The 14,638-nt window shown below is 40.7% G+C and overlaps 1 protein-coding gene across 1 annotated transcript in view; it reads right to left on the bottom strand.

Moving 5' to 3' along the window:
* Nucleotides 1-3,795, bottom strand: part of nrxn3a (neurexin 3a) — a gene marked incomplete at both ends in the record, with an annotated part of 301,509 nt that extends 297,714 nt beyond the window's left edge. Inside the window, 1 exon segment of the mRNA XM_080750273.1 lies at nt 3,355-3,795. Within this exon segment, the coding sequence (XP_080606399.1) occupies nt 3,355-3,795 (441 nt within the window).
* Nucleotides 3,796-14,638: the final 10,843 nt, after the last annotated feature.

The following is a 14,638-nucleotide window of genomic DNA, read 5'->3' as shown; positions in this document are numbered from 1 at the left end:
ACCTAGATATCTATTTATTACCTAGATCAATGGTTCTCAACCTAGATATCTATTTATTACCTAGATCAATGGTTCTCAACCTAGATATCTATTTATTACCTAGATCAATGGTTCTCAACCTAGATATCTATTTATTACCTAGATCAATGGTTCTCAACCTAGATATCTATTTATTACCTAGATCAATGGTTCTCAACCTAGATATCTATTTATTACCTAGATCAATGGTTCTCAACCTAGATATCTATTTATTACCTAGATCAATGGTTCTCAACCTAGATATCTATGTATTACCTAGATCAATGGTTCTCAACCTAGATATCTATTTATTACCTAGATCAATGGTTCTCAACCTAGATATCTATGTATTACCTAGATCAATGGTTCTCAACCTAGATATCTATTTATTACCTAGATCAATGGTTCTCAACCTAGATATCTATTTATTACCTAGATCAATGGTTCTCAACCTAGATATCTATGTATTACCTAGATCAATGGTTCTCAACCTAGATATCTATTTATTACCTAGATCAATGGTTCTCAACCTAGATATCTATTTATTACCTAGATCAATGGTTCTCAACCTAGATATCTATTTATTACCTAGATCAATGGTTCTCAACCTAGATATCTATTTATTACCTAGATCAATGGTTCTCAACCTAGATATCTATTTATTACCTAGATCAATGGTTCTCAACCTAGATATCTATTTATTACCTAGATCAATGGTTCTCAACCTAGATATCTATTTATTACCTAGATCAATGGTTCTCAACCTAGATATCTATTTATTACCTAGATCAATGGTTCTCAACCTAGATATCTATTTATTACCTAGATCAATGGTTCTCAACCTAGATATCTATTTATTACCTAGATCAATGGTTCTCAACCTAGATATCTATTTATTACCTAGATCAATGGTTCTCAACCTAGATATCTATTTATTACCTAGATCAATGGTTCTCAACCTAGATATCTATTTATTACCTAGATCAATGGTTCTCAACCTAGATATCTATTTATTACCTAGATCAATGGTTCTCAACCTAGATATCTATTTATTACCTAGATCAATGGTTCTCAACCTAGATATCTATTTATTACCTAGATCAATGGTTCTCAACCTAGATATCTATTTATTACCTAGATCAATGGTTCTCAACCTAGATATCTATTTATTACCTAGATCAATGGTTCTCAACCTAGATATCTATTTATTACCTAGATCAATGGTTCTCAACCTAGATATCTATTTATTACCTAGATCAATGGTTCTCAACCTAGATATCTATTTATTACCTAGATCAATGGTTCTCAACCTAGATATCTATTTATTACCTAGATCAATGGTTCTCAACCTAGATATCTATTTATTACTTAGATCAATGGTTCTCAACCTAGATATCTATTTATTACCTAGATCAATGGTTCTCAACCTAGATATCTATTTATTACCTAGATCAATGGTTCTCAACCTAGATATCTATTTATTACCTAGATCAATGGTTCTCAACCTAGATATCTATTTATTACCTAGATCAATGGTTCTCAACCTAGATATCTATTTATTACCTAGATCAATGGTTCTCAACCTAGATATCCGGGGACGTCATGTGAAGCTCCACCAATCCTCACCCGCACCACTCCTCTGTTGATCTCAACTACAATAAAATATAATATATAAAATAATAAAATATATATAATATATAAATATAAAATATAAATATAAAATACAGGATTGATTACAAGGCCCTCAATAACCAGACTACCAGCTATCTCTCAGACCTTGTCCAACGCCATGTTCCCTCCCGCAACCTCAGATCTGTAAATGAGAACCTTCTCAAGTTCACTCACAAGGCCAAGAAACGCACCTGGGGTGACAGGGCTTTCTCCGTTGCAGCCCCCACCCTCTGGAACCCACTCCCACCCCATATAAAAGAAGCCCCCACCCTTGCCGTGTTCAAAACCTCCCTCAAAACCCACCTTTTCAGACTTGCTTTCCCTTCCTAACTTTTCTCCACTCGCCTTTCAGTTTTTATTTTTCTTCCCTGTGTGCCTGCTAATGCACATCTTAGATTTTATCCTTTTAATCTTTGTCCTAATAAAGTTGTTTTATTTTATTTTGTTTGTAAAGCGACTTTGAGTATCTTGAAAAGCGCTATATAAGTTCGATGTATTATTATTATTATTATTACAATCACAATCAGTGACGTCACTTTCCATCAATTTCCACTGGCAGCAGAAAAGTTTATCCAGAATAAAGTTTCCCCAGGACTAGTGTGGTTACCACACTAATAACTAGTAATAAGACACCACCATCTGGCCAGTGATGTATATAAAACATTTTTTGAGAAAAAAAAAATTGAGAAAAAAAAATTTTTTGAGAAAAAAAAGTTTTTTGAGAAAAAACAATTTTTGAGAAAAAAAAATTTGAGAAAAAAAGTTTTCTCAAAAAAAAAATTTGAGAAAGAAAAAAATTTTGAGAAAAAAAAATGTTTGAGAAAAAAAAAATGTTTGAGAAAAAAAAATTTTAGAGAAAATTTTTTTTTTGAGAAAAAAACATTTGCCCCCCCCAAAGCATTTCCCCCCCCCCAAAGTGTGCATTTGCCCCCCCCCAAAGTGTGCGTCTCTCTCTGTGCATTTGGCCCCCCCAAAGTGTGCGTCTCTCTCTGTGCATTTGCCCCCCCCCAAAGTGTGCGTCTCTCTCTGTGCATTTGCCCCCCCCCCCCCCAAAGTGTGCATTTGCCCCCCCCCCCAAAATGTGCGTCTCTCTCTGTGCATTTGCCCCCCCCCCCCCCCCCGCCAAAGTGTGCGTCTCTAGCCCTCCCTCTCTGTTGTAAATGTAATTCGATACACTGCCCTGCTCCTCTCCCCTTCCCTCTCTCTCTCTCTCTCTCTCTCTCTCTCTCTCTCTCTCTCAGTGCCTGGCCTGGCTTAGGCTTCACCACTGAGGCTTCACCACTGTCCTGTGTCCTGTGTCCTGTGTCCGTTGCTTGAAGTGGGCTGCGGCTTTAAGCCAATTGTAAATATAAGATTAAATTGCATTGCTTTCCCAGAACATGGCACAACTGCCACACATTTCACTTTTTTTTCCGGTTTAGCCCATGGAAATTCCTGTACTGTGCATGAACTTCTAGATCTGCTATGCTCAAACATTTTGTATTTTTACTTTTGATACTTTAAGAGAGAGAGAGAAAGGCGAAGTGGCGGAACACACAGGGTACTCGGGCGCTTTGTGAGCAGTATCGGACGAGTACCGATACCGCAAAATAGGCCGGTATCGGGACGAGTACCGATACCACGAGTACCGATACCGCATCCCTAGTCGCAATTATTCTAACTCACCTGGTCAGCCTTGGCCTGTCCGTCCAGCAGCAGAGCGGTCCTCAGGTTGTATCGGCTCAGTGCCGCTAGGTGCCATCCTCCGTCGTCCACGCGTCGCTCCGACACCACGGCCGTCTCGTAGCAGTCGATGCTGAAGCGCAGCTGCAGCCGCCCCTCCACCACGCCCAGCCACAGGAAGTCGCAGTAGCCTCCGTCGTCGAAGTAGAGCAGCAGCGCCTCGGTGGACGACGTCCGGAAGCGGAAGCTGAGCTCTCCTCGCGTGGCGGCGTCCCAGCGCAGGTAGCGCGCCCACTGGCCCGGCGAGCCAGAGAACTCCAGGCCCAGGACGCCCGGAGGACCCAGGCCGCTGCCGCCAGCTAACAGCAGGGCGGCGCTAAGGAGCGCCCGCAGCCTCACGCCCACCAGCAAGCAGGAGGAGAAGGAGGAGCCTGTGGCATCCATAGCCGTCGTGGTCGTGGCAAAGGTTTTTAATTTAGGACGATAGACCATCCCAACTGCAGCCACTAGAGGCCAAATGGGACACCAATCCCACAAATGGTCTCCTAAGTGGGCGCCGGAGTCTGAAGGCAAATCTCCCTAACCCGTGTGTTGATCGATAATGAAGCAGATCTTTCTCACTGAAAAACACTATTTTAGTATGAAAATCTTGTGAAGATGTCTTGTGTCGATGGGGTCCAATATTCAGTTCAGTGAGCATGGAGCTACAGAATGCTTCAGAAGCTGAGCTCACCTTCACTCTACCATTGGAATGAATAGACTCCACCCTGCTTCCTGTCTCCTAATAAGGTGTCCACCTACGTCACGCAGATACAGGAAGTAAACCAGAGATGGCGTGTCTTGCTATTCCGTCTTGGGTCGCGTTAGCGGCGAGAACCATCATATATCTGACAACGTTGGTTTTATTATTATATAATCCCAGAGTTTGGCGTCGCAAAGAGGGTTCAAACGTCAGAGGTTTTACAATCCGATCCTGGGAGGACGGTGTTATCCAAAAAAAAAAAAAAAAAAAAGACGTTATCCAAAAAAAGACGGTTACGTTACGTAAAGCCCAAAATAGATGTTCTTAAGATATAGAATTTATGGTAAAATATATATCATTTTTCAACAGGAAACGGCGGGAGGAGCAAAACAGTCGTTGGCGGTTTAACAGTCGTAAGGCCTTTTTTTTCTTTGTTTTCTTGGTGGTCACGTTGGTCCGGCCGGCGGGGGCGGGCCGCGGGTTCGATTCCCGGGAGAAAGAGGAGGAAGAGGAGGAAGAAGAGGAGGAGGAGGAGGAGGTAGAGAAGAGGAAGGTCGGAGGGAGAAGGGGAGGAGAGGAGGCGGAGCTCCGGCCACGCCCGTCTTTATGACCTCCTTTTATACTCTGAGACGCCGCGCGTCTATTGGTCCACTGCCACGGGACGGGGGCGGGACTTCCTCCTTCATGTTGCCTGCTGGGAAATGGAGTCGCTGGGCTGCGTGGCGCGTCTGGTGGCTGGCACCTCCATCACTGTCACACACACGCGCACGCACACACACGCACGCACGCACGCACACACACACACACACACACACGCACACACACACACAGGGAGAGAGTTACAAGGGGTGGAAGAAGTAGTCTTTTTTTGAGCGATGAGAACTGCCTCGCTATGTTTCACTTTGTCTGTCTGTCCCTGTTAGGATGAACTTTGACTAAGTAGCCAAAGTTTTATTAGTACAAGAGTGCGTTATATTTCATTAGTACAACGTTGCGCTATATTTCATTAGTACAACGGTGTGTTAAATTTCATTAGTACAACCTTGCGCTATATTTCATTAGTACAACCGTGAGTTATGTTTCATTAGTACAACGGTGTGTGTCTGGAGTTATGTTTCATTAGTACAACGGTGTGTGGAGTTATGTTTCATTAGTACAACGGTGTGTGGAGTTATGTTTCATTAGTACAACGGTGTGTGTCTGGAGTTATGTTTCATTAGTACAACGGTGTGTGTGTGGAGTTATGTTTCATTAGTACAACAGTGCATTATATTTCATTAGTACAACGGTGTGCTATATTTCATTAGTACAACGGTGTGCTATATTTCATTAGTACAAGGTGCGCTATATTTCATTAGTACAACGGTGCGCTATATTTCATTAGTACAAGGTGCGCTATATTTCATTAGTACAACGGTGCACTATATTTCATTAGTACAACGGTGCGCTATATTTCATTAGTACAACGGTGCGCTATATTTCATTAGTACAACGGTGCGCTATATTTCATTAGTACAACGGTGCGCTATATTTCATTAGTACAACGGTGCGCTATATTTCATTAGTACAACGGTGCACTATATTTCATTAGTACAACGGTGTGTTATATTTCATTAGTACAACGGTGTGTGTCTGGAGTTATGTTTCATTAGTACAACGGTGTGTGGAGTTATGTTTCATTAGTACAACGGTGTGTGGAGTTATGTTGTTTCATTAGTACAACGGTGTGGAGTTATGTTTCATTAGTACAACGGTGTGTGTCTGGAGTTATGTTTCATTAGTACAACGGTGTGTGTGTGGAGTTATGTTTCATTAGTACAACAGTGCATTATATTTCATTAGTACAACGGTGTGCTATATTTCATTAGTACAACGGTGCGCTATATTTCATTAGTACAAGGTGCGCTATATTTCATTAGTACAACGGTGCGCTATATTTCATTAGTACAAGGTGCGCTATATTTCATTAGTACAACGGTGCACTATATTTCATTAGTACAACGGTGCGCTATATTTCATTAGTACAACGGTGCGCTATATTTCATTAGTACAACGGTGCGCTATATTTCATTAGTACAACGGTGCGCTATATTTCATTAGTACAACGGTGCGCTATATTTCATTAGTACAACGGTGCACTATATTTCATTAGTACAACGGTGTGTTATATTTCATTAGTACAACGGTGTGTGTCTGGAGTTATGTTTCATTAGTACAACGGTGTGTGGAGTTATGTTTCATTAGTACAACGGTGTGTGGAGTTATGTTTCATTAGTACAACGGTGTCTGGAGTTATGTTTCATTAGTACAACGGTGTGTGGAGTTATGTTTCATTAGTACAACGGTGTCTGGAGTTATGTTTCATTAGTACAACAGTGTCTGGAGTTATGTTTCATTAGTACAACGGTGCATGGAGTTATGTTTCATTAGTACAACGGTGTCTGGAGTTATGTTTCATTAGTACAACGGTGCATAGCCAGAGTTATGTTTCATTAGTACAACGGTGTGTCTGGAGTTATGTTTCATTAGTACAACGGTGTCTGGAGTTATGTTTCATTAGTACAACGGTGTGTGGAGTTATGTTTCATTAGTACAACGGTGTGTGGAGTTATGTTTCATTAGTACAACGGTGTGTGGAGTTATGTTTCATTAGTACAACGGTGTCTGGAGTTATGTTTCATTAGTACAACGGTGTGTCTGGAGTTATGTTTTATTAGTACAACGGTGTGTGGAGTTATGTTTCATTAGTACAACGGTGTGTGTCTGGAGTTATGTTTCATTAGTACAACAGTGTGTGTCTGGAGTTATATTTCATTAGTACAACGGTGCGTGTCTGGAGTTATATTTCATTAGTAGGGGAGAGCGGGGTAAACTGAGACACTTTTGACATTTGCTCCCCTGAGTCTAGGCGAACTAAAAGATATATCAGTACAAATTTACACATTTCCCAGTCATTTGGGATGTTTCCTAACAATGGAAGTTATCAGAACATATTCCAGACACAAGGCAGAGAAAATATGATTGTTTTTATAAAAGTGGTCTTGTGTCTCAGTTTACCCCAGCACCGGGGTAAACTGAGACAGACCAGAGAAATCAACGGAGTAAAGTGATCCACTCACTTTTCTCACTTTAAAACTACCACACAAAAACCCGGTTAACCAGGTTAAATATGCACGATACAAAAATGTACATAGCAGACATTCTTTTAATATGGTTTGTCCTGTCATTTCCACCCATGTGTCAAATAATGTGACGCATGGGCAGAAAGAAAAAAACTAAAAACACTATAGAAATTTGCTAGAAGTGTTTACCAAACTTTCCTCAGTTGATCCTTATATACATTTTCCTGTAGAATGCATTTCTGCAAAGTATATTGTTGTATTGTGCATAACGAATGAGGTAATTAGCATATTTAGTCAAATTTAGTCAAATATGTACATTTTCTCATTTATGCACAATACAAAAGATGTAAATATCAGAATTGGATTCTACAGGGAAAAATACATAAGAATCAACTAAGAAAAGTTTGGTACACCCTTTAACCAGGTTTGTACAGCTTTCTCCCTGTCTATCATGTTGGGATAATGTGAGATCGTGTCTCACTTTACCCCAAAGCAATTGTCTCTCTTTACCCCACAGCCACATTTTGGGAAAAGGGATATTTTTTTATCAATTCAGGGTAATCTTCAGCTAGCATCTATCACATGGATTTATAAGTTGGTAGTTCATCAACATGTATGATATAAAATGTTATCCCTGCATCAATTTGCTTTGACACAACAGTTGATTATGTTGAGAGCAAGACATTTTACTTTTACATGCAAAAAACATTTCTTTGTGAAAAAAGCATGTTTTCTACAGCACTATCAGGTCTCTCTCTTCATGGCAAGTGGGAAATTCAAGGGGCTTGAAAATATAATGGTCACATGACCACAAATGTGTTCCATTGCCAAGATACAGGGGGTGTCTCAGTTTACCCCGCTTTACCCTACAGAATGTTATTTATATAGCATGTTGTTTAGCCACATGCTAGCTTCATTGTTTACCTTGATGTGCAACATTGTTTTCTCACTCAACAACAGTAAACAAACCAACATACAGTAAAGTGTATAAACATATACATGTCTAAAGTGACAATTCAGAGACTTTTAATAACTTTTTAATATACATAAATAAAACCATTACTGCGGTCAAAAGTAACCAGCAAACATTCGCCACAATTATTGTCAAATATTATCTATGGCAAGGCAAACATTTGTGAAAATAGCCTTTCTACAAGTTCACAACGCCTTGAATCTACAGGTGTGTTGTGTTAATTAATATACTATGTTGTGTTTACCTGACTGTTATGTTCTGTTGACATAAGTATGTTGTATCAATGGTTTACCAGCATGGTGGTGACTGTTATGTTCTGTTGACATAAGTATGTTGTATCAATGGTTTACCAGCATGGTGGTGGCTACTTCCTGAAGTGGTGAAACTGAGGCAGAGGGCGGAGCCTGGCTTTATGCAGAGGACCATACCAACTGCTCTGGTAGGAGGGGGGGGGGGGTCAGGACCATACCAACTGCTTTGATAGAGGAAGGGGGGAATCAGGGTTTGTGTTGTTGAGGGCTATAATAGTGCAGACATTATAATATGAATTAACCTAGGACAAATTGCAACAGAAACTCTTTCAACTTTTTGTGTTTCTTCAATATGTTATTAACAACATACAAAAATAATCTGCTTTAAGTAGCATGTGAGGGGTCAAACTAGGGGTTTTTCATGATTCTGAATCCATTGCAGATTTATGTTTTGTATTTAATTCCTGTATAGTAAGGTTAATGGGATTTAGACATAGATATGTTGGTACTTAAGAAACAAAACAAGTTGAAAGAGTTTCTGTAGCAGTTTGTCCTATAGGTTAACCCCTTATTATCCATAGAATGCCTGCACTACTAGTTAGTGTTGATGCTGTAAAAGTCTTCAGTAAAATGCTTGCACTGCACTCCCTCTGGTGTCTGTGACAGCAGTCACTCCACACAAGTCGCCTCAGTCGACTTCATTACAAAGTCGACTCCCACCAGAAAAGGTCGAAAGTCGAAGTTGAAAAAAAAAAACTTTCTATTGTGAAAATAGCAGATATACATGCTCACAACGCCTCGCGATGCGAGGCGTTGTGAGCATGTAGATCGGCTATTTTCACAATTTCTGCCTCTAATATTTGACAATTTGGACAATGTTTAATTTGCCATTAAAAAGTCCTTAAATTGTCACTTTAGAAATGTGCAGCTACCCTCTATACACTTAAACTGTATGTTGGTTTGTTTACTGTTGAGAGAGAAAACAATGTTATACATTATGTTAATCATCTGGGGACCCTCCAAAATAACTGGGGGGTCGTGTGTGATGTGATGACGATAAACGATAAAGTCGACTTTCAACTCAACTTTTTACTGAGTCGAGTCGACTTGCAAAAATCACAAGTCGTTAATGTCCTAATGACAACTAGAAAGCTGCAATTCTGGGAAATTGCAAGTGTGTTTGCTGTGATGTCAGTCATCTCCATATTTGGTTCACGTCAATCAAGAAAATCAATTCACCAATAAATTAATATTAATTAAACTCTATAAAACGTAACTCTTGGCAAAATGCAAGCACACGATTCACGATGAAGTTGTTGATTTGAGAGTCGGAGGAGTAAAATAAAGTTTATAAAGACGGAAAGATGGGAGAAGAAGGTTGGAAAGTACTTGATATACTAGAGTACATTATAGTATCCCTCTGTCACCCCCGCGACCCGATTCCGGATAAGCGGTTTAAGATGGACGGATGGATGGACAAACAAGGGAATCATGTGACGTTGATCCCCTTCCCTATTGGCTCAGACCAGGACATGATGTTTGTGTAGGCAGAAGAATCCTACGCTCTGTTAGTAGAGTAAAGGTCTTTGCTCACTGCTGCGTTTTTCGGGCCGAATATCGGAGTGAATTTCAGAGCGCGCAAATACAAAAATCAACCTCACGTTATGTCAATCACGTTTGCACACTGCCGCCCATTTCCTATTTATTTTCGGACCAGGGTTGATTTTTTCCGATTTTCGCAGCTGTCGCACTGAGTCGCTCTCTCTCTCTTTCCTCTCTCTCTCCCTGGCCTACGGATTTCGGATTTCCTAAACGCAACGAAAACACGCAGCGCAACCAGCTTTACAGTATCTGTTCTCTTTCTCTCACTGTTCTGTCAATATGTCTGTCTGTATCACTCTGACATAACTCCTCTCTCTCTCTCTGTCTCTGTCTCTCTCTCTCTCATGGTGACAGTGACAGGTATCATGATGACAGCTGCTGATGCAACCATGGGGCAACGCTCCGGTCAGCACAGTCCTGTTGTCTGCAGCGTGCATGTGAAATAAACTCTATGTGTGTGTGTGTGTATGAGAGGCAGAGTGCATGTGAAATAAACTGTGTGTAGAAGAGTGTGTGTGTGTGTGTGTGTGTGTGTGTGTGTGTGTGTGTGTGTTTACAGTACATGCACATGAAACCAAGATTTTGACATCTGCTGCTATTTTCCTAAAGCCGGATGATTTGGTTCCACAGTGGTCTCTCTCTCTCTCTCTCTCTCTCTCTCTCTCTCTCTCTCTCTCTCTCTCTCTCTCTCTCTCTCTCTCTCTATGTCTCTCTCATGGTGACAGTTCTTCCATAGTGGTGTCTCTGTCCATTGAAAACTACTGCAGAATAACTATAGTGACACCATCTTCTCTCTGTACGTCTGTAGGCATGATGTCTGTAATCCATGTATCTTGCGTACCGTTCCACCCACTTCAAATCCGCCACGTGTTTTCCTCACCACCACAGGGAGGGCCACGCCCGGCCCTGAGGCGGGGGGACGGGCGGTGGTCCAGGACCCCCCAGGACCCTCCGCTACTAAAGGCTCTTCCAGTGGACCCGACAAGACTAAAGGCTCTTCCAGTGGACCCAACAAGACTAAAGGCCTGTCCATAATGCCTCCGACCAACAAACTTTTTTGTCGGAAAGTTCCGACTTTCCGACGTGCAGCTTTCCCAACTCTAATTCTGGGTAATGTTTTTCAGAAGTGACGTCATTTTGAAGTTGAACCGGACCTTTCTGACGAAGAGTTCAGCTGTCAGAGACAGCATGGACAGACCATACGTTTCCACACCTGGCCAGTTCACAGGCTCTGCCTAAGACAACTGATTGGCATGAAAAAACAACACCACGCCATCATGTTCTGTCATCACACTACAGCTACACAGACAGGTCGTCATTATGACAACATGTGTGTTAGGGCATTAACCAAAAAGTCCACAAAGTCTTCATTACACAAGTTGACTCCCACCAGAGAAAGTCGAAAGTCAAAGTTGAAAAAAACAAAAAAAACATTATTTTTGCTCCATGTGTGCATCTGTACAGCATTCAAACAGTAGGATTGCTTATTGTCAAGAACGGAATGATCCAATATTACAGTGCTACATTACATTTGGTATAACATGGTTCTATTGCGAAAATAGCAGATCTACATGCTCACAACGCCTCACAACTGCCTCTATACTGTATATTTGACCATTTGGACAATGTTTAACTTGTCATTTTAGAGGCATTAAAAAGTCCTTAAATTGTCACTTTAGAAATGTGCAGATACCCTCTATACACTTAAACTTTATGTTGGTTTGTTTACAGTTGAGAGAGAAAACAATGTTTCACATTAAGTTAATCATCTGGGGACCCCCCAAAATAATTCACCCTTAGTCAGCCTTCTTGTTGGTCCCTGACTGACCAACCAGCAGGCTCTATCTGCCTTGTCCCGCCCTGGTTCTGCCTTTTTGATGTTGAATTTGCTAAAACATAGTTTTTGTAGAAATAAAAACATTTAAAAACATGCTGAGTCACTATACTGCCACTGAGCAGCTCCATTTGACTGAAACCAAGTTTGAGATTAGAATTGAACACACAGAATAACAATACGAAGCAACTGAATTAGAATGGTAGTGGATGGAGTGTCCCACCGAATGTCCCACCAAGACACTGCAACCAATGGGTGTGAAGAGGGATGGGACAGTGGGCGGGACTTGACAAAGGGTGAATTGGGGGGTCGTGTGTGATGTGATGACATCATCAAACGATAAAGTCGACTTCAACGTAACTTTTTACTGAGTCGAGTCGACTTGCAAAAATCACAAGTCGTTAATGCCCTAACACGCCTGCAGTGTAAGAAATGAAGACGAGAGAACCGTTACAGAAGGCTGATGTAGAAATGATTGTCTAAACTTCTTCCTCATCGAGCAACAGGTTGTCAACCTCTGGTGTACTTTTGGTCATTTTATGGTCTAATCAGGCTTTTGGGAACAGAACACCCATGACAGTTTTACAATTTCTTCATTCAGTATTTAGATATTTGATATTCATTTTCCCCCTTCCAGGACCTTCCTATACAAACCCATTATAACTTCAAACTCCATTTTAACCATGATAGATTCAATGAAAACAACGGTCCTTCTTTTCTGGTGACTCCTGACACCTCCGAATAAGTGTTTGAAGTTATAATGGGTTTGTATAGGAAGGTCCTGGAAGGGGGGAAATGAATATCAAATATCTAAATATTGAAGGAAGAAATTCAAAAACTGTGTTCCCAAAAGCCTGGTTAGACCATAAAATGACCAAAAGTTTTTTTTTGAAAGTGAAATATCCCTTTAACCTGACCCTAACCTAATGCACCACTGTTAGCTAACACTAATACAGGGCTGAGGGAATATTATCTGCCTGTTAGCTCCCTGAAACAGGACACCTGTCTTTGTGTCTCTGTGTGCTCCTGTTGCATCAGTCAGGACTTCTTTATGAAAACACCTGCTCATCTTTACATGAGCCCTGCCTTCAGCAAATGTTTGTTTGGTTTGGTTTTGTTAAAGAGGTGGTGCCATAGTTTTGACTTTTTTTTACATTTTGTACAGTATCAATACACCATGTAGAAAGAAAAAAAAATCAAACCTTGGTTCGAAGTGAAGCGGTGAATTTTTATTCTATGTGTTCTAGAGCTATGAAATGTGTTCTAGATCTATACATTCTGTGTTCTAGATCTATACATTCTGTGTTCTAGATCTATACATTCTGTGCTTTAGTTCTATACTTTTATGAATTCTGAATGAATGAATGCTTTTGTCTGGAGGGCCAAATTGTCATGTGAAGCTTGACCAATCCTCAATTTTGCATGCACGGGACATGTACGGGACCTGTACAGGACATGTACGGGACAGACAAAGCCACTCCTTGAGAATCTATGGGAATCCTCAAAAAAACATGTACGGGACAGACAAAGCCACTCCTTGGAAGCGGTTTTCACCGCTTCCAAAAAGTACTATTTTCTTTTTTTATTATCTGGAATATCTCATTTCAATTGTCAAAATGTAGGCTATAATAATCTATTGAAAACAGCCGAAATGATTATGTAGGCCTTCTTACAGTAGCCTACCTTTACTGTAAAAGTACAATATTTGGATCTGAGACGTACAATTTAAAATGTAGACATGAATGAGATGCTTTACAGAGAGAAACTTACAATAAGCAAGCTAAGCTAGGATCACTGGTATCAGTCTAAACCAGTGTTTCTCAACCCTTTTTCCTGCATGGGCACACTTTTCATGTCCCAAGAATCCATGGTCACACCAACATAATACGGGGGTGTAAATATCGTCACTGTCGGGAAGAAACCTTGTATCTCCAAGTTTCATATGTGTACGTTTCTTCGCAAAGTAATAAAGCCCTGCTTCATCATACAAGGCTGTCACACAACAATAGTGAAAACAGCAAATCGCGGTGCGAGGCGTTGTGTGCTTGTAGATCGTCTGTTTTTACTAGTTTAAATCATTTTTAAAATGATAAATACAATACTGGCTTTCAAGCAGTTTCAAGGGGCACACTTGACCCTTCTCAGGGGCACACCAAAGGTCCCCAGGACCAGTGGTTGAGAAACACTGCTCTAAACAACATGATATTAAACAAAATTAAATCATCCACAGAAAGCTAACATTTGCCTAAATAACACGTTAAACTTTGCATAAGACTGCATGGTCGTCGATAAATGTAAAAAGAAACATGCTGCTATTTCATTTGTTTTCAAAGCTACTAACTACTCTCTGGGACTGGTTGTCCAGGATCAGGACCCCCCACAGTGGTGTCCAGTAATAACCTAACAGAGATGTCAACCTTCATGCCTATCGATAATGGATCTGAAGATCCCTGCATAACGTAGACATATCTGGTTGTAAGGCCAGACTCGTACAGAAGGCTCTGGGTTCTCTCTGTGAGAGCTGCTTGTGATTCTAGACTCCAGTGGAGACACTCCATATATGGAGTATCTCCACATATGGAGTACCAATATTCAGTGGGTAACTATGGCTACCTATCAATTACCCACATGACGTGAAGGTGAATGAGGGTCTTTATAACTACCCGTAAATTAACCTCGCCTCACCAGGCTTTCTGGGGGAAAGCCCAGATATTCGTTTACTAAACAGGTTGGTTGATCCAGTCTAGACCAGATGATATCTTA

Source organism: Nannobrachium achirus, assembly GCF_963921795.1.
Source record: "Nannobrachium achirus genome assembly, chromosome: 20".
Lineage (NCBI taxonomy): Eukaryota > Metazoa > Chordata > Actinopteri > Myctophiformes > Myctophidae > Nannobrachium > Nannobrachium achirus.
This window is presented reverse-complemented; position numbering and strand designations above follow the sequence as displayed.